A 22788-nucleotide genomic window follows, 5' to 3' on the forward strand; every position below is an offset into this window, starting at 1 on the left:
GAATAATCATACAAAATGTATAATGAGTGATCTCATCATCCATATAGTTTATTAAAATCATTGAAATCTTGAAAAGTCTTTAAAAATATCCTTTACGAATTGATCATTTAAATCGCGCTGCTAATTTCGGTGTTAAAACAATTAGAGGGACACGCAGACAAAGATAGTTGGTATAAAAATCAGAATCACACAGAGAAAACTATCTTCTAATTATTTCGCGCAGTATATTTTGTACATTACGCGTTATCGCGTTAAATATTCCATAAATATATAAAGGCGCGCTTTATACTTTCGCATATTATGTGCATCGCTGCAGCTTGCAAGAATCCACAAACACATAAAGATCCGCAGTTTATTTATAAGACGATAAAGTTAAAAACGGCTTACCAGAGTTAGGTCCAGGAAGTCTAGGAGATCTTTGCTCGATGCTGTGGTGGAAGGGATTGAAGGCCGACGCACCAGCTGCCGGAGGATGTGTATGCGAATGGTGACCGGGAGGCGGCGGAAGACAGTGCGGCGGAAGAGAGCCCCGAGGTAATCCACCCCACCCTTGGCTGGCTCCTTGCTCCAGACCCAGGTGTTGCAAGCCTGTGCAATCCAAGAGATCTAAAATAATGTCTGTCAGTCGCTTGGCTTTTTGGCCAGCGCCTTGGCCACCGTTTCTTCGATCGATAAAGGCCAAAGTCCTTCTCAAAACGAGAAAAAGCTGTTTTCTTGTTTTGTAAATTATTCTTCAATTTTGGCATTTTCCAGACGTGTTTGGTTGTGTAATAAATTCATTCACATTTCTTTAGATGAACCTAAGGAAACGTATCTATGTATTATTTTATTCTATTATCCTCTGCAAGTAGATTAAGTGAGTTATAAACTGCGCGCATTTTATCTCGCAAAGATTTCGTCCTTTTACGAACAGAATTCAATTCTTTAAATTATTCGACAATTATTCACGAACAAAATTTCCGCAAATATTAGGACAATTGATGTTCCGATATTTATAATACAGTAAATATTCCATTGTTATAATTTGGAACATTGTAAACGTGCACTGTGTATCACGAAGGAGATCCAACGACATGTATACTAAAAAACAATTCTTTTACTAAACATTCATAACGTTCGTCTTTCTCTCATTATACTTATTAAATGATACAATTGTGCACATTACATATGTTCATATTATCATATGTTTGTAAGCCACGGCTAAAAATATAGATTAGGAAGTGAACGAATTTATTACGCAACGTAATTACTATGTTATACTTTTACTTTCAAACGATATCAGTTAAAGATTTTTATATTTTCAAAGAGTCAATTTCGTATCCAATAAAAAATTGAACGCCACGTTTAAAAGGAATCAATCTTGGCCCAGGATGAATATAGAACGTGAGGAACGACCGCAATAAATAGCAACGAGACTGAAAAAGAAACGCACTCTGGAGGAGATGTGGAAATGTTATATAATGTCAGGTGGATAAACGATCGCCGGATGACAGATAGAGGTACAGAAACGCTTCTCTTTGACGTAGCGAACGTTTGACGTGGATGGACAGTTAAATTTATCCAACAGAGAATAGAGAAACGATCGATCACCTTTCTTTTTTATTTCAATTCTAGCCGATACCGGGCGACCATGGGAATCGTTCACATATGCAGCTATACAATTAAATTCAGGACATCACAAAGCTTAACCTATTCCAACGCAATTACCCTTCCCTCCAAACTTCCATTTCCTTCTTCTTAAACAGACGGAAACCAAAATTTAAAAAAAGAAGAAATTAATCCTAATTAAATCCATTACATCGTATCATCGAAAAACTCACCCCCCAGAGAATACAAAAATAGATAAATATTCGATCCTGAAACTAACACGATAAAAACGAGGAAAAGTGGAAGCGTTAACAGAAACGATCGAGTAAAGAAGTTAGGAAACCGCGGCGGAACGAGTTGTAGCTCGCGAACATGGGTGGCGGACGTTTGGGGGTGGAAAGGAGTAAAAGTGAAGCCCGTAGTCATCGGTATGGTATCGGTTTTTCGAAACACCTTGATCAATAGCAGATTATACCGTCATCTGTGCGGGGCAGTTTAAAAATTCCGTGAAAGCTCCGAAGCCACCGGCTTCAGGGGTAGGGATCACAACGGGGGTGACAAGTAGGGGAAGTCTGTTAAAGAGTGGGGAGGGTTGTCTGGTCACTGGAACGTGGGCGTGGCGTACATAGCTCGCGACCATCGCTATTGGCTGGCATTGAATCCCCTCCAACAGTTGTATGCTTGGTAGAAGGGATGGAAAAAGCTCGGTAGGGGTTGAAGGGGTGATTTTTAAGCTCTCTTTAAGCCGAGCTTGCCAGAGAGGACACCACTATCTCGCGTTCTACCACATCGTCGTGGAACTACGAGCAACCCAGCTGGAAACTCACAGAGGAAAAGAGAGACAGAGAGACAGAGAGAGGGGGTGGAAGGTTGTAGGATGCAGCTACTTTATGAGGGGATTAAGAAAACGATAAGAGGCGCGCGAAAGCTACGCTGTGAGCGAGCTTAAGGAGGCCAAGGGTTTCCTGTACCTGATGCGCTGTAAGTGACGACTTTGCTTGCCTATTCTCTGAAAATCCACCCTCGAGTCTTCGCACAGGAATTCATATTTATTTTAAACGAAGATATCCTTAAACCTTCGAACGTATTAATAGAAACCTTCATAGCATTTCATATTTCTGTATGCGAAAAGGTTCCAAAATCGTATACTTGAGAGTTTGTAAACTTTTATATTTGAAATTTTCCAAATCTTTATATTCCTTATATTTTCCTAATTTTCTGTGTTCGAGACTCCGCAAAATTTTATTTTTTTTTTTTTTTTCTTATACTTGAAACTGCAAAATTTCATACTCGAAAGTTCCCAAATTTTTATATGTGACATTTCGGAAGATTTCGTATTTGAACATTTGCAAAGTCCTCTCATCCCTTAGAATTAAGGGAATTTCGGGTCTCCTAATCGCTGATAGAACGGAACAGGAGAGTTTCGGTATTTGACAGCGGCGCGTATCTGTTTCAACCAGCTCGTAACATACTTTCAATTTAATAAACCCCCAAAACGGCTGGCACCCTTTTCGGCGGGGGAGAGAGTTCGCGTGCCAGGTTGGAGGGTGGCGGGCGATAATTCCGAAAACAAATGAAGACTAATGAGGGGAGAAGCCAGGCGAGAGCCTCTGAAAGAGTCGGAGGGAAAGAGACACAACCACGCCAGAGAGCTGAAAGGGTTCAAGGAGCCGCTACCCTTTAAGGGGTGAGAAATGTTAAGCTTAAACGTTACGGCCCTAGGGTTAGTTGCCTTTATGTGTACCTTCCACCGGGGTACAGAAGCTTTAAGGGATGATGTATTATCGAGCAGCATGTTCAAAATGTGCTCCGCTGTTTTAACCACCCCACACGTCGGGTTACGCGTTCGTGTTATTTCTCGATACTTGTCGTGTTTGAAACTTGGCCAGAGAAGCTTGCGGTTGTCTAATTTTTAGAGCTATAATATCGTCTAATGATTTTAATAAAAGATGTAATTGAAAACATAGCGATAACCTTCGCAAAAAGTAGTTTATATTGGCATCTAGTAGTATGAGTCAATGATATGACAGACAATCGTTGAAAGTAATGATTAGAGATAATTTGTTGGAATAAATTAATGTATAATAAGGGCAGGTAATGCAGACAGTCTCATTAAAGAGAATCGTGAATGAAATATACTGATCGAGTCAATTCCGTTAAAATTGAAAATGGTAGAATTATGATAATCTTGGTAAAAAGTAATTTCTACCACGAGTTAGTAGTAGGAATCAATGATATTGAAAATCAGATATTGAAAGTCGGATATTGGAAATAATAATACAGAAAATAGCTATGCGTAATAAATTACTATATAATAAGAACGGCTTACACAACTTTGTTGCAGTCTATCGCGTATGAAGTATTCAGAGAACTAGTAGTATGTATCGATGATACGTAAGACACTCATTGGAAATAACCTTGTTATATCAGTTTCCGAAATGTTTCCCTTTCTCAAAATAAATTTAAACATATCTAATATATCATTTCACAATACAATAATGGTAATTTTAATCCCTTAACATTTACATAAACATCTACATGTGTTCTTTCCAGAACTCAGTAAAATATGAATCCTTAAGAATTTGACATTTCATATGTTCCTACCTACTGAATATACGATTAAAATCTACCCACATAGAACATACGCTACGATTGAAAATACAATAGAAAACGTTAAATCTCCTTCTTTCCTTAATTGCACAGCGATTAAGAAAACAGAAAACGAACAAGAGAAAAAAGTACGTCGCCCACCCCCAGATTCTTTCCATCTTCCCTGAAACTCTAAGCCATGAGATCCAGAAGCGAATTACGTTTGTCATAGCTAGAAGAAAGAGAAAGAGAACGAAGGAGAGGAGAATGAGAGCCGTCGGGAAACTTAGGGGGGGGCGGCGTTTAAAGACGTTGGGCTAAAGGGTGACGGGCAGGCTCGAAAGTAAAGAGTAAAGCCGGTTCCGTTCGGGTTGCTCGCTTAAAACCCCTCCGGGCGGCAACCAGCCAGAGATACATAATAAATTAATTCGCGTATTTTCCTGTCCTCCTTATCTATTCAAATCTATGCAAAACAGGAGTTAAAACGCCCTTCTTACTGCTAAGGCGTTAACCCTTGTGTAGCTTGCTCGCTCAACCTCCCCCCTCTCTCTCTCTCTTTTCAGCTTCTTCTCTAACTACCCCCGCCGTCCCTCTAACCTGCCGCCGACCCACCACCCCCAACCCCCGTTTCCCACGTCCTAGCCTCTCGCTACCGACGGTCGGATGTCTTTGCACACCCACCCTTTGCGCCCGTTCTCATTATCGCGTCGCAGCAACCCCTAAAATGCCACCCTGGAAAGGTCCCTGGCACCGATCTAAGCTCTGCGAGGAGATATTTCGAGAAAGGACGAGAAAATTGCTGTCTCTCTCGCTCTCACCCTCCGCACACCAACCTTTCATCCCCTCTCACCCTCGGTGCCTGTTTCCTTCTCTTATTTACGCTTGCATCCTCTTTGAAGTTACGGATAAAAACGGCCAACTTTTCGTAACGTTCATTGTACAGGTTTCCTCGCTACCCTTTCGAGTCACGTCTATCCGTCGTATTCTTCGCTCGTTCTTTGACTAGATACGGTTATGTACAAGGAAATAGAAATTGACGAGTTTCAAGATGCTGATTCCATTCCAATACTTTTTCGGGTCACGAGTGACAATCTCTTATGGGAGCCTCGATATTTTAAGAAGAGAGAGACGCAAGGTATTTCTGAAGAAGTCAAAGCTGGCTAGGTTTTATATTTTAGTCACATAATACTAAATTAGAATTATATTACGAAATATTATAATATCCAAATTATTCGTCTGCATAAGAAGGAGAGGTTGCAAGTAATTTAATTACAACAAAAGAGTTACAACTCGAAAACAGGTTGGGCGACGCTGATGTAACCAAATAGCTTTCATTGGTTGCAATTTGAAAACTAGAAGAGACGTCAAATAACATGTATATCGACAAATATCGAATGAATTCAGAACTCGTAAGGAAAGAAATTATGCAGAAGTAAATTAGAAATTGACAAGGTCGTATGTAAATTCATTAAATTCATTTACCGTCTTTTTGTGTTTACGGGTTCTCGTATCATTATAAGATAAAAGAGATAGAGGAAACGATAGAAGTTAGGGAACGAAGAAGAAGGACAGAGGGTATCATTAGTTACCGTCGCCGCGACCGAAAGTTCCTGGTCACCAGGGCTGATTAAAAGACGGGACGCCCCAGGAGGCTCTTGCAAGACACGCAGGAGGGTGAAATGTGACGCGAATTTAAAGGATCCGCCGTGATTTGACGCTGGGGTGGACAGAGGCAACCCTTAAAAAGGGAACCTTTAAGGATCCTGCACCGCACTCGTCAAGGGTTACTCGCTTCTCCGTGGACGTGAAAGGATCCTTTAAGAAGGACTCGGGTTCCGTCTGAAAATCGACACCCTGCCTTTCGATTAGGGGTTGGTTTCTTCGGAAACTCGGAACTGAACTAAATAAACTAATTAAGATATTCTATGGAATATTCTATGAACGATTCTATAATATTTTGTAGATTCAACGTAGAAAAGGTGTGTGAAATTTGTTGGAATTTGTTTCATTGTAAAATTAATAAAACTTAAATTGTCCACAAATATATATATATATATATATATATATATATATACACACATGCGTATAAGTCAACGAAAGGCGCACAGCAGTTTCCTTGTCGTTCACACAGTGAGTTTTATAAGATTAAAGTTAAAAAGGTCGTTCCAAATAATCATTTTCGAACACGAGTACAATACAACGAATAAAAGAGCCGATGTTTTCACTTGAAAAAACTGTCAATGGACTCGAAAATTATTTCGAAGGAAAAATATTATTAATTGCAGTTCTAGATCGACAAAATTTCTCCTGACACAATTCTTCGTATCAAAAAGGCACAAGTAACTAAAATATTAATGAACCCAAAATGAATGAAGCTCCTTATATATTATAACATTCGTTTACGTATATCTGTGCTAAACTTCTTGTGTCATGATTTACGAAGTCATTTCTAGCAGTTCGTACTGCAAAATCCTGTAAAGTGAACTTGGCAATCAGATCGTAGATCTAAAACACGAACCACCTTCCGTTTTCAACAATCGATTAGATATTTCTCCGAGAAAATTCGCCATATCGAATTTCCAAAAGAAGCAATACACGAGAAAAGGAAATGAAGGAAAGAGAAGAAAACGAGCGGTCCTCTTTAAAGAAAGCTCGCGAAGATCTACTGTAAAACGATCCGTGAAACGAAGGCGCGCGACAGTTTTAAACTGAACGCTCCTAACAATCTCCCCCAAATGAGGTAAAGGCCACCTTATTGAAACAGGGGTTGCGATTTTTCCGGCGCAACCCCCAACCCCTGGTAGGCGGTTAATTGACACTGGAGGGTGGAAAGAGGTGGAACAACGGAACTCGGGGTGAGTTGGGAATCGAGCTGCGCGAGCTGTTCTTGTTAACTCGAATCCCTGGCTGTTCTCGCGATTTTTCATCCCCTTAGCTAGATTGACAAAGACGCCCTCCCGGGAGCCACGTGATCGGCCTGTTTTCGTTCTTTGGACAATCTCAACGAGGATCTTCTCGCGTGTTGCCACTCACCGAATACATTAATTTTCCTCGTGTTTCCTCCACCCTATCGCTGTCCGTTCTGAAATTCAATCGTCCAGCTGTGCAACAACCTGATCGCGAATCGATGATCTTTGAAGATAAAGAGATTCGAAGAAAAATATCAAAGATAATTAATAGCTAGAAATAAGATGATTATTTTTTAAGAATCCTCTAAACTTTGGACCGTTCTTCTTGCGTGAAAATTAGTTTCAACGATGAAACTTCAAATGACGAATCGATAAATCCTTGAACAAAGATTTATCGAGTTTCTGTTAATAGTTGCAGAAAAGAAGAATCAAATCAAAGATGAATGAAGAATTAAAAAACACAGTCAGTTGCATATATCTCTCATTTACAAATATGAAGACACCTGGTTACATGTGAGATATGATGATTCATCCGAATTAATAAGAATTAACAAAAATTTGCATTTATATAAGTTAACGGCGAAGAAATTTGAAGAAGTTATTTATTACAATTAATACTGCAAAATCTAGTACTATAAGAGGCACACGAATAGTTTAACAATCGTACATTGGTCTTCACGATCCTCTAATCGCATTGAATAAATGTTGAACGAATTAGATGCAGAACACAGAGAAGTTCTCTTAAAAATCAAACTATAATCTCGGTTCAAGTAACAACAAATACAACAGAAAAATTAACAGTATGAATGAACGGTATGATCGGTTAACCAAATGCAGTAATCAAGGAATGTAGTGGATATAAGTGAAAGAAAGAATTCGATCTTATCACGCATGAAGATAAAAAAGAGGTTTGATCGCAACATCGAATATATGAATTCTTCATTTGTCTGACGTTCTATAATCTTAAGCAAGTAATAATTACTTTGCGAGCTTTTAATCATTTTCTGACAGTTTAAAACTAATTTAGATAATAGTTCTCAAAGTTTTTAACAATTAAAAAGCGAGATAACAATCCCAAAGCTTTTAATAATTTTCTAGTAACTTCTAAAGTTAACCTCACTCTTCATAAGCGTTCTGATACTTATAAGCGAGAGTTAAATTCAAACACAGTTGCTACAAGTATCCAGATACCGACGAACAATAGTATACGTCGCTTCTTGAACACCTTCAAAGAAACAGGACAAAAGAAGAGAAGATTCAAGGATGAAATAAAGACAGACTCTGTACCGGACTTCGATGGTCCTTAGGGATAGCATAAAATTCGAGCCTCCCCTCGAGCTAGGCCCGAACGAAATTTAATAACATCCCCCTAGTTACACCTCAATGGGCACCTTAACAACCCCTGGCTCGGTGTAGCCAGCCGTCTCTCGCTGCTTCTCTTTCCCCTTTCCTCTCCTTATCAACCCCCGGACGCGGATATCTAATAAACCAGCTCTTGAAACGCGTCTTTATCCGAACAACGATAGGCTATAGCCTCTTTGGTGTTGCAAAGGGTAGGCGAAAGTTGAAACGCTTGTCCGACTGACCCCAGCGGCGAACTGGACAGAGGCGCAACCTATGCGCTGACCGTCGAACTACCAGCGAAAGGGTTGAAAAAGTGGTGGACACGAGCTTGGAATAAACCGATCGATATGAGGGTGATGTCGGTCGCGACTGCGACCCAGTTACGCGACAGCGCGTTTCCTTCGAAGGAGAATTGAATTTGTCGTGGAAGGGTGGTTAAGGAACTAGCGAACGAACATTCTTCCTCGTGGTACGTAAGGGTTGTGCTTGAAATACAAGGGTGAAAACGCTGTTGGTTAGAAATCGAAGAAATATTTTTCTAGAAGCGGAAAGTCGAGACTTTGTGAGCTGAATATCGAGTGTGATGAGACTTTTGACAAAAGTACAATTTTTTTCACGCATAGCTGGTTGTCGGATTTTGTCGCAAAAGAATAAAAACACTCGCGTGTAATCGTGTTTTTGGATGATGACAATTTTCCTGTAGAAGACTACTACTGCGAACAACTTTTGGATAAAAGTGGAACTTCTATATGGTGGATTATGAAGCTCCACTTCAAAAGAAATGCAGGGACTCGTAGTCTATTTTCGAACGAGAATATCTTTAATGTAGGACGACGCTAAAATCAGCACACGTGGCAAAGTGGTCGTTGAAACTGTTCCCCGCGTCCGTCATGTACATTTCGATACTCAAATGTGTTTTTATAAAAAGAATATTGAAACAGGTACGAAGATAGATCAGAGAACAGTGATCCTATCACAAAACCTTAAATACGAGCACGACCAAACTTATCAGGAGTAATTCCAACAAAGTTAATCCTACCTAGGGCAAGCAAGTTCGACAATGGCAAAAATAGAACTGACGAAGTCGTTGTTCCTCCACGTCGTACCCTATCCTCTTCTATTTTCCTGCCACAGCCGGCGTTCTCCGCAAAATATCCAACGCGGCGAACTTCCATCGCGCAGCTCGGTAATTCGATTTAGCCGTGCTGTATAGCCGCGTTACGACACGAGACTGTGCGACACTTCCGCTCAGCGATTACCGAGGAACAATTTTATGCAGCCGACCTGGAAATTGTTGCGTCCGTCCTCGTTAGCTGAAATTACTATGGGAAATCTGAAGGAAAGAAGAAGAGGAGAAAGTCGACGGGGGCGCGGTCCTTGATTGAGTAGACCACGGGGGTGGTAGGACAAAAGGGACGGTTGGAAAGGGTGGATAGAGAGAAAGAGAGGGAGAGGGAAAGAGAGAGAAGGGGATGGATAGGAGCGCAGAGACGAGAAATCGACGGCAGGACTGCTACTCCGCACTACCCCCGGGGGCAGGCAGGGGAGAGAAGCTCCGTTAAGCCGCTTATCATGCCGAAACAATACACTGTCGGTGCACCAGTATCAGTAGCCGACCCTCGCTGCTCGAGGCTAGTCCCATCAAAATTTCGAGCTTCGAACGAATTTGAATTGGAATCCGCGCCGCCAAACTAGCTCGTCGAATGCGCCGCCACCGGAAATCGCCGCTGCAACCGGCCGCTCGCTCTGGCTTTCTCGTGCGGTAATAAATCGACAAAAATAGATGCTTCAGAGATGAAACTTTTTGTGTTTGAGATAATAGAGACTTGTGGTATCGAGACATTAATCATATTCGATCTTTTAAAGATCGGGATAGAAGCCTGTGATGCAGTTGCTCGTGTGATGATAAATTGACAAAAATGGATGCTTCAGAGTTGGAACCTTCTACTGTTGAAAATAACAAAGACCTGTGGTACCCGGGATTAACCATATTCGATTTTTTGTAGGCCCAAGATGACAGATGTCTGGAAATATATGGATTTTAGTAATTCGTCTGCGCACTGGTTACAAATTGTTTCGTCTATCGAGAAGTTACTAAACATAAAAAATCGAGTTGATCTTACTTATTCGTTGACAAGCTGCTCGCAAATTCTTCGCCTTCGTCTACCAAACAGAACCAAACTTAGAAAATCAAGTTCGATAGTTCCAATATTAATTTTACTCGTTTGCTGATAGCCACTGGCGAATTTCACCACAATTTACCAAAACGAATCTAAACCTAGAGAATCCTCGTGACGATGAAACCACCGAATGTTCCTTCCGTTCCTCTCCGACTGCCAAGGAAAGTCAAAGTATGAGCCTAGCGGCTGTTTCCCTCGAAGACGATCGGAAATTTCAGTAGCGCGAGAAGTCGCTCGTCAAACGGGGCGCAAAGTTTCGGCGAAGAGTGGCGTCGACAAACGAAAGGCCGGGGCTTAATCAGAGTCTTCTCCACTTAGACGCCCCGTGGCAAAACTCAATTTTGAGTCGGCGCCTGCCGACGCTCAATTTTGACACCCTTCGTAGCCACCAAGCAAGCCAAGACTGAGTGGAGCAAGCTTGCCTTCGCGACATCGGCAAAGGGGATGATGCAGGGTTGTAAACTTAGTTATCCGGTTGGAGCTGCAGACGAGCTACGAGGTGGATGCTGTACTATGTGCCATGCCGGCAGGTAGCATATCTGGACGGAGTGTTCTATCGGCAGACACTTACCGGACAACTTGAATCCCAGAGGATCCTGAGGGTGGCCGAAAGGGAACGGCCTGGGCCCAAAGTGGAAGGGATGAAAGGCCTGGTGTCCTGAAACGCAACATGAATTCGTGTAGTGTATTATAACGTGTGTTCTTTTTCTAATCTAAAGCGATATGGGGCGAGACAAATCACTGACTTTCGTTTCTCATATTTTTTTGCGGACTTCTCAACAGCGTTTAAACATCGTGCGATGTAAATTGTCCACTTGTTAGCTGAGCTCTTTATTAATCATCGCTACAATTTGTTAACATTTTTAGTTGACCAGTGACTTTAATTCTTCGTATTCTCTTCGCAGATTATTGCTGTTCTCAATATCTCTATCAAATTTGATGTTTTTACGATGTAAGCTATTCGATAATTGTTACTTGAACTCTCTATGAGTTTGCTACAATTTATTATGACTATTACGTAATTAGTTATCAGTATTTCTTATTCAGTGATTTGACCTGTACTATACTAGTTGCAGTTGGGAAGTATTAGCTAAAGAAATTGTAAGACAACGGCTTAAGGTTTGATGGAGTTTTAGTGAATATCAGTAATTTCGGAAGATGATTTCTATTTTTCTTTTCTTCTTCTTTTTAGAAATTTTGCGCCTAAAAATGAATGGCGTTAAAAAGAAATGCAACTATTAAGTACGCGCAGTAATAGAAAAAAGTAGGATAGTTTGTTAGTTGGTGAGTTAACTGTTACTTGCGTTTGTAAATTATTTGCATCTAATTAAGTGCAGATTTCCATCCAACAAAATTCATATTTATATATTTAGGAGAATAAAAGTGTTCGAAAACGTAATTAAATTTTTTTTAAAGAATTAGCTTTTCTAATTTGTACTTCGTAATAATCCACTCCAAATTTTCAAAAATATAAGTAGGTGATTAAACTTCTATTGCGTCTGTTCAAGTTTAAAAGCTGAGTTACCTACTGCTGGTAAAACTCTGTAACACTTACTTGTCTTTGACCTGGGTTCTCTTGGTCCATCGACGGTGACCTTGATCGCCTTCGACAGAGTGGCTATTTGAGGTGGCGATGTTTGTAGCATAATCGTCAAGGTGAAGCTCTTCCCTGGAACAAAAGTAGAGACTTAAAACAGGATGTTGGCGGAATTATCGCCAGGCGGTAAAACGAGATCACACTCCAGTTTCCTAACAACTTCTTTCGATCCTAAAGATAATAAAAAATTTATGCAGTACTATTATTCAAGATAAGAAACGTAAAAAGGACAAAAGCCAAATCCAATAAATTTTCTGAAGCTGAGAATTCTCGGAATTCAAAGCGAATTATTGAAAGCAAGGTTTGTCTGTTCCGTAAGTCTGATTCTACTTACACCGATTCTTCACACGCTTTCACACTATTTCATTGTTATAAATACAAGAAACCTCGTTTATAGTAAATATGAAATTAGTACAAGAAATTACAAGTATAAATAGATATAAGAGTACAACAATTTAAATATAAGGATAAATATATAAGAATGTTGTACAAAATGGATGTACTTCTTATACCCATTTCATGTTTATACAAAATGATACACAATTAAATAAGTACATAGAACTACAAACTCTCTTTAAAGTATATGGTACACCTCTGTGAAACACATTCTCACTAAAAAACATGTTTAACTTCAAATAAGAAAAACGATCACCAAAAATTCGCACACAACCAAACCGAATTCTCCGACGAGGAGGAATACTCAGAAAAAAAACTTGGGAATACTCCCACACAACTTTCATCGAAGCGCAACAAACATCCCTAACGACAAAACCACCCCTAGCACGCGCCTTGCCAACGCGTTTTTCGCGAGAAACGCGGCCAACTGTTCGCGAAAACGGCGACGCGCGTTCGCGGGGTGCGTTCGCTGGAAACAAAACACAAATGTGCCGGAAGTAAGGGGTGAACGAGTGGCGCCGCTGCGTCGATGTTTGCCCTGAATCGGCCGGAATATGTTAATGTCGAGGGGGGAGGGCTAAACGCGAGCCCACCCCCGACAAATGTACACGGCCGTTTGTTACGCGCGATTTCGTCCTCTCCACCTTTTCCACCGATACCCGGCCTGTCGACCGGTTCGATCGCTCGATCCACGGCCATGATGCCCCTGTCAAACCTTCGTCGAGATGCAGCCTGTCGCTTCAATCAGCGGCAGCTCGATTTTTCTGCCTCAAATTTTGTCGTCGACATTTCGAATCCGCCGATGCATTAACAGATTATGCTTGTAAAAGGTATCTTTTGTGAGATAGAAAAGATATACATTTTGAAGTTGAGAAATGCTTGTTCAAAGAGGACTACATTTTTGCTGTTTCTTAATAAAATGAGATGCGTTGAATAATTAAATTGTTGGATAAAATGAGCAAAATATAATAGCTTTTATGGAAATTTAATATTAGAACTACCAAAAGCGTCAAAGTGTTCCCAGCGGGGTTTCGGATTTTCCTTTTTTATGATTATTGATAATATACAGATGAGTTTGTTAATATTAATATTGAGTTTTATTTAGATGATGTTTAAATGATAAATCTATATAATCATGTGGTTAAACTAAATAAAATATCTATTTAATTTCATCAATATCGCTTGAATTATACCGATTTATGTATGGAACATTTAATATTGAAGGTTCTTAATCTTTAATCCTTAACCCTGCTACATTCTTCTGGTAATTATCAGTCCAATTGTATTTTTATAATGTTAAAGAGTATCTATAGTTTGTGCAAGACACGAAAGAACTGTTAACAGTATAACATAACTTCTCGTCCCAATTTTATATTAAACATTTTCCTAAATGAAATTAAAAATTTGTCTGCTTATTAAAATAAAAATGAGACTGAAGTATAAAAATTGAAATATTGTAACAAGACTAACGAGTCGCGTGTATTTTTCTAATTACCATACGAAGACCGCAGATGAAAAACATGATAGTCATATTTTCTTCTTTCGCAGGAAAGCCATTTCGAAGTTCCAGCAAGTTGCTGACCAATATTACAGGATTTAAACGAATGTTACACAGTTGTTACCCAATTCCAAGCCAAAACTATTATTTCATTTGATTATGAGATTAAATCCAATTCTAAAGAACATTTGTGAATGCAAGTTCACATTTAACATTTGCCACATAAAATTATCAAGAATGAACGCGTATCCATAAAAGAGAATCACTGTTAACTATCAACGATGTACCAATATTCACTAATATTCACTAATATTCACTCGTAAAAGTATTTTACAAATTAAACACACGAAAGAAGTGATCATCGATTTTCAACTTTCAGCCAAGATTTTTTAACGTCGATTTGACGATCAGCTGGGATACATCGACGGAGGGTCAGAGGCTAAACGATGAAATAAAATCTGGCACTTACGCGAGTTTTCGTGCTACGAGCGCCGAGTTATACGGCTTATAATGGGGTCGGCGTGCATACACGCACGCGGTTGCGCAGTTTTATTTTATGGCGGCGTGGCTTGGACGGCAAACGACCGGGTTTTTACGGTGAACCACGACATTTAACCGGCTTACCGCCGTCGTCCAGCGAAATATTCAACTCCGGACGTTTAACGTCACCCAGGAAACGTTCTGCTTCTCCACGTGTTCCGTTTCGTGATACGAACATTTTTGTTTCTAACCCTTTGAAATACTTCAATTTGCTTCGTAAAATATTTGTGACCAAGTGACGAACCTGCATTCGCAACACATTTTTTTAAGTACGATTGGATCGTGATATTTCAAAATAATAAGATTATACAAGTTGCTTCGAATCTCAGAACTGGGATAATTTGTCAAGAAAAATTTAACCAATTTTGATGTGGAAATTTCACTCTTTTAGGTATAATGTTATCATAAATGACAAATTGTTACTGGATATGTAGATTAGATATATATCGAAATTATTCAACTTATTTAGTATATCAGAACTAATTCACATAGTTCCTTTTACAAAAAGATACCTTTATAAATAGCAATGGTGCAAATAAAATTGCTCTTGTGCACGTAGAATTCTCCTCGCTTAAATGCTATTGAAAGTGTCTGAAACCTACACAAAAATCACGTGTACGTTCTCGATCATTATATTTCTTCAATTAGAGATAAGAATTCTATGTAGTTGTCGAAATAATTACAACATAAATTATATGAACAAACCAGTGGATAGAGAAGACGTGTAAAAAGATTAATTAACAAACTCTGCTACTATAGGCTTCGTTCATGCTCTTCAATTCCAGTAAAAGAACGAACAACGTTAAAAGCGTTAAATGAAAGAATTAAAAATAGAAACTAAATTAAAAAGAAAAAACTTTTCTAGTTGAAACTGCTCTAATAGTAAAGTAATAAAAATCCATTATACGATACTCTTTCAAATGATTAAACTTTCGACTCGAGTAAAAAGCGATGACAAAAATTCATCGATGCTTTTTAATCTCTGGAATAAAATAGAAAAAACACAGTCGGGGTGAGGAAAAAAATTATTCGAAATAGAATACAGAGATTTCCGAGGGTGGAAGCGGAGGGCTAACAAGGCCAAAGTTTATTGCCGGTGCGGTGTCAGATTCGTGATGGCGGTGGCGGCGCGAATCGAGGGTGATGGCAGGCGTTTTGAGGGTGTTTATGAGGCATTATGTGTAACTCGCTGGAAGAACGATCCTCCCCCTTGAGGTCTGCTGCCCTCCACCTGTCTACGCTCGCCGAAATCGTAATTCGTTACGTGCTAAACGCTGCCTTTCCACGCATCAATCTGCGCCCTGTTGCAGCCTTCTGCATAATTTCTCAATTCAGCCTACATATCCTCCAAGCGTTCAATTTCTCAGGCCATATTGTCTATGAAAGTTATCTTCCTTCTTTTTTCGAATTATTTCTCATCGAGTAATAAATTCCATTTCTTTAAAAATCGTGGTATTTTTTATACAAATAATAGTATTTTTAATTCTTAACGAAGTAACAGAAATGGATAAGCCTTCGCGTTTCTCACTCAATGGAAGTAAATATTAATTTTGTAAGTTAATTGAGTTTGGTAAATTACAAAAGAGAGAAGTCAGATATCAGCCAGTTTGAAATCTGCAAAAAATATAAAAGCTATTCGAACTATATTTTCTTCGCAACTGTTTTTTAATCTTACGACTCGTCAACGTGTCGATTAGATCGTTGTTTCTTAAAAACTTCGCAACGTAAAATGCAACGAAAAATGGCATTTCCCTGACTGAAGTGATCGGCGAGACTGAAAAGTCTTCGTTGGGAATAAAAAGAGGGCCAGTCGATAGAAGCGTACACGAGCCTCATTTCGCCGCGATTCGGCCAGTCAAAACGTCAGAATCTTAAAACACGACAAACACTCTGAAATAACGATCCGAGCCACCCTCGGCTACGAGCTTCGCCGGTAAACAGGGGAGTTTTTAACACTGCATGATCCCTGGGCAAACTTAGGGTGTACGCGAACGTTCTCTCGTGTCTTCTCGCGGTGTGCAAATCCCTGTCGTGTAAATGGACGTAGACTATCGCGAGCCCGTAAACACGCGGCCATTATGCTTTTTTCTTGCCGTCGGAGGAGAAAGAATCTGCCAGCGATTTTTCTTATCGCGGTCGAAATACCAAAGCCGAGGGACTCCGTGGAAAGTAATTTCGTCGCGGTTATCGAGGCTGAAGTGAGCTTTTATCTCGAACGAAAAATGTCTGGAAAATGAGCTATTGCTAAACTGTTTTGTGAACTAAATGTTTGAATAAAAATTAATCAAAAATAGCAATTAAAAGTGATTAGAGATAGATATTTGTGAATATTTACCATAAAAAATTTTTGCGTCCACATTGCATCCGTTATGCAAAGCATTTTGAAATTTCATTGTCTATCATAATTATATTTACAAAATTTAAAACCAATTTGAGAATTATTGAAATATTCAAACCACTCTAAATATTAAAGATAGTTCGGATTTTAATTTGGAGCTCGAAAAAGATCCTCCAATCCACATACATGATTTCGCATCTATCCACAGAATTCTATCTTCCAACGTTCAAACTTGTAAAGAAGTTTACCTTTAATTACCAACAACGCTACGTAATATACCAGCGTTTGTTAGAAACGATTCGCGAAGAGGGAACGAGCGTAGATATACACCGAGACAAGCTACAAAGGGAAAGAGAAAGAGAGAAAACGAGACGAAGCTGGGCCTCGTTCACGGGTAATCGAAGCGCAACGATAGCGCGAGCGAGGAATCTCTCAGGCAGGACACGTCGACATCGAGTCGAGGATTCATCGGAGCGAGAGCATGGCGCACGGTTGAAAAGGGCCAGGAAAAACGTGGAGAGCGTGGAATTAGCATATGTAAAAAGAAACAGAAGGCCGGGTCCAGGCGCGTACGACGAGAGGAGCGGAGACCAGCAGGAAAAATAATGTTTAATCGGTAGAAAATCTCGGTGCAGTCATCCGCCGTAGAACTGTTTCTCCCTCTCGCTGGCCAAGCCCTCCCATCTCGTGTCTCCTGCGTGATCCTTTACTTGAGAGAGGGCTGGATTTTTTAATTTTTAATTGGGAAAAAACGTCGCTGAGGTGGTCGACGAAATCCACCGAATCCCTCTGTGAATTTCGACGACGTTTCTCCAACCCTTCGCTCCGCACTGCCGATTTCTTGGTACCAGACAGGTCTTTTCACGGCTTATAAATTTATTCGTTCGATACGAATCTGATTAGGTACACGTCTAAATTCGTGGTGCAAGAGAAATCAGGATGATTCTATGATTCGAAGTAAAACGAAAATCAAGAACGACGTGATTGTATTAGGGGGCTCATCTCCTTGGAAAATTGAGTTTAAAAATTGGAAGGCTCGTTATAAAAAATGATCTCTTGAATATATCTATAAATCTGATCTTGTTCTATAAAATTCTGTTTGTCATGGAATCTACAACTTTATGATTTAATGAGGCATAATTCTTCTGCGATGTAACTTATAGAAACATTCATAGAAATCATGTAATACGACGAACACTTTGTTCAAATAAGAACAGAGATACATTGTGCAAAAATTAAAGATGTTGAAACTTTATTTTGCTTTCCTGAAAGAAGCTCATAGGAACAACCTTCAGCCGATTGTTTAGTCCCATCTAGTTGGAACTATAGCAAATTCGCGTATAGTTGAACCACGAAATTGAGTCTACGGTATATTTCTAATCGTTGGTTACAAGGAGCAAGTTTCTTCGGAGGAATTTACTTTGGCAGCAGAAACGAAGGGCAGGCGATTAATTAGAATAAGAGGGTGAGCGGTGTAAGTCACGCACGATCGAAGCGAAATTTCGGCAACGATGGTCGCAACAGCTGTTCCATGATCGCGGGAGTGGCGAGATCTGGAGGTCTATGAAAAAGAACCTCGACCCTCTTCAACGTCGACCGATCTTTACGACTTATTAAATCATTTCCACGCGTTTCTAACTTTGCTGAAGAGTTGAAAGTTCAGAGGAATATAGTCGAATGAAATGAAAGTTCCGTTCAGCGTGGAATCTCGAGCAACAGGAGTGTTTTACAATTCCACAAAACGGTAGTTTGAAGGTTGATTGATAAAAGGAATATTTCGACCACTTTCTTCTTGAAAGAATTTTTGAGAAATGCTGCGATGAATAACAATTGGAAGAAGAATTTATAAAGAAAACTTTACCCCTTATGAATTATTTCATCATGAGACATGTAACCAATCGAACCGGATCGAAAGATCGAAAGAATAATATGAATCACAATCAGAAATAACAAGTTACAATGAATGACAATTTAAAAACGAATGTTTAAAAAACATTATCACCCACAAAATCTTTTAGCTTTTTGACAGAAAGTAAAAAATCTTTAGAGAACTTAACCATATACGACAGTCATTAAATTAGCCTAAAAATAATTACTGCTAATAATGGAGAATATTTTTGAAATCCTCTACGATGAATGACAATTGTACGTAGAACCTCCAAAAGAGCTTACCACCTTCCAAATGTGGAATCAGCTATCCTAAATCATGATCTAAAACACCCCATAATAATAATAGGGAAAAATGTTCTAAAAATACTACTCTGAATTTCTTCGAATTGCAGAGTTACTTAGAATTACACGAACCATCTACGGTTCGTATTCAATACTACCAATGACAATGACCTCGCCGATACCGATATGAAGAATTTTTTTGGAAACGTTCCAATCAATAACAACTGTCCAAAGAAATCTTCAATAAACTCTAGCGCCCACGATCCCTACCACCTTACACGCAACGAGTCAGCAACCCAGCTCGAAGATGATGAGATCGACGAGTAAGGGTTGTCGAGAATCGCATGAATCACGAGCTAAAACAGCCCCACTAACAACACTAGTGGTATGAGTAGCAGGAGGAAGAGGAAGCAACGAGGACGAGTAGCGAATGCAATGCGCGAGGACATCGGTCAGGATCTGGCCTGTCGATAGTTGGAGCTTTGCCTCGGATTCTGCCGCCTCCAGCTCGGGGCCCGAGCACGTCATAAAACACAGGTAACTCCGGTATTTATGTCCGTCGTTTTTACGGGCGTCGCTGGCCACCGGCTCGCAGAGGCAGCCGAATCGCACACACGCGCGCTCGTCTCGCCGCCGCCTCGTGACTCTCTCCTAGGCAACAAGAGAGAGCTTCGCGCTAATCCCTGTCGGGAACAAAAGGGGTGGCCGAGTGATATACGCCTCTGCGCCGCTATGATAATATCCCCCCTGTCTCCACCTGCGAGCGACCGGGACCACCCTTTTGTTTCGCGACTACCACCCCGGGTGCTCGACGAGACTTTTCTCCGCTAGAACTCCCACGTTTTCTGACACTCTAAGATTCGTTTCAGAAGACCTGCAGATTCGAGAATAATCGTGAACCCGCTGAAAGATACTCGAAACTTTGCAAACTATGGGGATGAGATGGAAGAATGCTTGACAAATATTGTGACAGATTTATTTGAGATGCGATCATCGATTCGTCGGTTGACTTTAATAATTTTTCTCAATTTTTCTATCGTCCCTGATTAATAGACTGCGGATATTTGTGCATCCATGGGAAATGTAAAAGTGTAAAAGTGTGCAGAATGCACGTATTATGCAAACATATGCGTAATATGTAAAATAATATGATCGTTATAATATTTTGTAAGTAGAAGAAATTTCTATACAGACTCCGATTTTTTAGTTAAGTTCATGGAAATATGAAATTGCATAAAAGTTTGCAGTATACTGATTATTTAATGACACGTGTGTTCTATGCTAATTTTTAACTGTGGAAGTTAAGGGATTTTTCAAAGCTCTGGAAACTATGGAGGACAGGTAGAACTCTATCTGAGGTATATTTATCGATTGTTAAGTGGTTTCGCGAACATTGTTACATACATATTATATGTATACAGGGATATTATCAACTCTTCTATTACACATCTTTTTTAGGTTGATGATAGTTACTCTGGGATATTAACAGTACACAAAAGTTTATATTCGTTAAAATCTCACTTAGGTACTTCTCTACAAATTTAGTTAGCTTAGAACGATTAGGATCAATGTTTAAGAGGAATTACATTGTTTTTCATGCTTCAATTGACGTGTCGTTTATGCTCTATAAAGAAGTACTTGAGTCTAATAAATGTAAGGATTCTTTTCTTAAAAGAATCTATTTTACATAATATCAAAGAATCTAAAAGATATTCTGTATATTGTAGTCATTTATAGCTATCGCCAATTATATAAAATTATCACACTTTTCATACTGCTAATGTTTCCAACTTTCTCCTATCCATCACCATGTGTGTGACGCTTTGAAACTATTGTAATTTACATTCAATTTCAAACTGCGAAATATATAATGGACACATAACTGCCACGCACTTGAGAGATAAGGTTACTCTATAAGAAATGTTTTACATTTTTTATAATAAATTTTAATATCTACGTCATCTAGCGTGAAATTTAAACATTCAAAGGCATCTATAGTATCAAGGAATACTAAAATATTAATGGTACTGTTAGTTAGGTGTTTCCTGGAGAAACGATTCTTTCTCTATCGATTAAAAGGACTGATTCGAATTTTTGCGAACAATGGTCGGTGGCTCGCCTTGACTAAAATCATTCCTCATCCGCAGTCGCAGTATTAAATTGGCATGGCGAAGCCCGCGAGCGAGCACGGAACAAATATTTACCCCAGAATGGTCAGTGAGCGCGGGCCACGTGCAAAATAACGGAGGCGAAAAAACGGGGAAAAATGTACACGGAATCCGTATATGAAGCGGCCGCTGCGACTCGTCTCTTCGCGGTATTATGCGCGATACACGACGTGACTCGCCTGCAAACATCATAAATTTTCCATTTATTTAGCAAATCTGTTTACCCGACTCCGTAGATGATAACGATTGTTATCGGTGTGTTATCGGTGATCGGTGATCGGTGATCGCATATTTTCCAGCAGACCGCCTGAAAAACGCGTGACCATCGACCGTTTTGTTAAAGTACGACGAACATATCACGGTCACAGGTGGAAATTATTCTGTGGAACAGGAAATTCGAAAATTTTCATTCGTTATACGAGAACGATTATTCGATGAAACCTTGCTTCGTTGTTTCAGATTGAGGTGGAAGTAACGTCTGGTGTTTTTTTACAAATTTTTCATTTCTCCTGCTTTCCCTTTTTTTCGTATTTTGTTATCGATTTCCTTTTGAAGATGTAAAAAGCATGGTAATATTTGCTTTATCTGGCATCGTGTTCAGTTTTAAAAACACGATAGTGGGAATACCAGAGGCTCGAGTCTATAACTACATTAGCTACTCGATAAAACAGACTACGGTCCATCTGTTCCTCAATTTTTCCAAATGAATTATTCAAGCCAGATTCTTCAAATCTGCCAATTCCAATATTGCAAACAAAGTTTCATGAAAAATGGAGATATGAACCTGAAGATTTGCTAAGATCCAGTACGATAATATTTTTCTGTTTTATTGAAATAGGGACAACGAATTACATTAATAGAACAAATTAAATTCGCAGAAGACATCTCTATGACAAAACGATTTCCCTGAAATTTCATAGAACTGTAGGCTCTAGATTGAGCAAGAAATAGAGATAAAAAAAATATTGAACGTACTCCTGAAGTTACTTTACACAATTACAACGTCGAAGAAAAGAATTTAATAACACGAATTATTTAAAAAAATTACAAATAATACATTGCGTTAATGCGACCCTAGTTTTAGTAAGTTATCGAATTTATTCTTCAATAAGAAGCCAAAGAATATTTATTCTAACCGGCAAAAAATCAGAAAAAAAGATTCGCGTGTAACTAAAATCTTGGACGTAAAGGGAGGAAAATTTGCCTATGTATCGCAGCGTGGATGAAGAGGAGCTACGTTAGAAGGGAATATTTCCGGCAGATTGGAATATCGGAGTTTCCCGGACACGCGGAAAACAATCTTGCATGATCCGTCACCCTCATAGAGGTTCTAGAAGCAAATCGTTGCGTTCGGCTGGTAGTTAGGGGCTGCCCGTAATACAGTAATGAGGGCTTACTGCCATGGAAACCAAAGCCGCTTACAGCCAACCACTCTACTCCCAACCACCCCCTGCCACCCCTTTGTCTCTC

General features: G+C 39.6%; 1 protein-coding gene and 1 long non-coding RNA gene across 3 annotated transcripts in view; one reads left to right on the forward strand and one right to left on the reverse strand.

Annotated features, from left to right (window-relative positions):
• The window catches only part of LOC132913274 (uncharacterized), a 343670-nt gene that overhangs the window by 200526 nt on the left and 120356 nt on the right, over positions 1 to 22788 (forward strand). The gene's annotated exons all lie outside the window — the stretch shown is intronic.
• Positions 1 to 22788, reverse strand: part of LOC132913701 (uncharacterized) — a 34867-nt gene that overhangs the window by 2569 nt on the left and 9510 nt on the right. For both annotated transcript variants that reach the window (XM_060972210.1, XM_060972211.1), the window contains exons 4-6: positions 12165 to 12278; positions 11181 to 11267; positions 388 to 588 (exon numbers count right to left, since the gene is read on the reverse strand). In XM_060972210.1, the coding sequence (XP_060828193.1) occupies positions 388 to 588; positions 11181 to 11267; positions 12165 to 12278 (402 nt within the window). The remainder of the gene's footprint in view (positions 1 to 387; positions 589 to 11180; positions 11268 to 12164; positions 12279 to 22788) is intronic.

Source organism: Bombus pascuorum, chromosome 13 (assembly GCF_905332965.1).
Source record: "Bombus pascuorum chromosome 13, iyBomPasc1.1, whole genome shotgun sequence".
NCBI classification, from domain to species: domain Eukaryota; kingdom Metazoa; phylum Arthropoda; class Insecta; order Hymenoptera; family Apidae; genus Bombus; species Bombus pascuorum.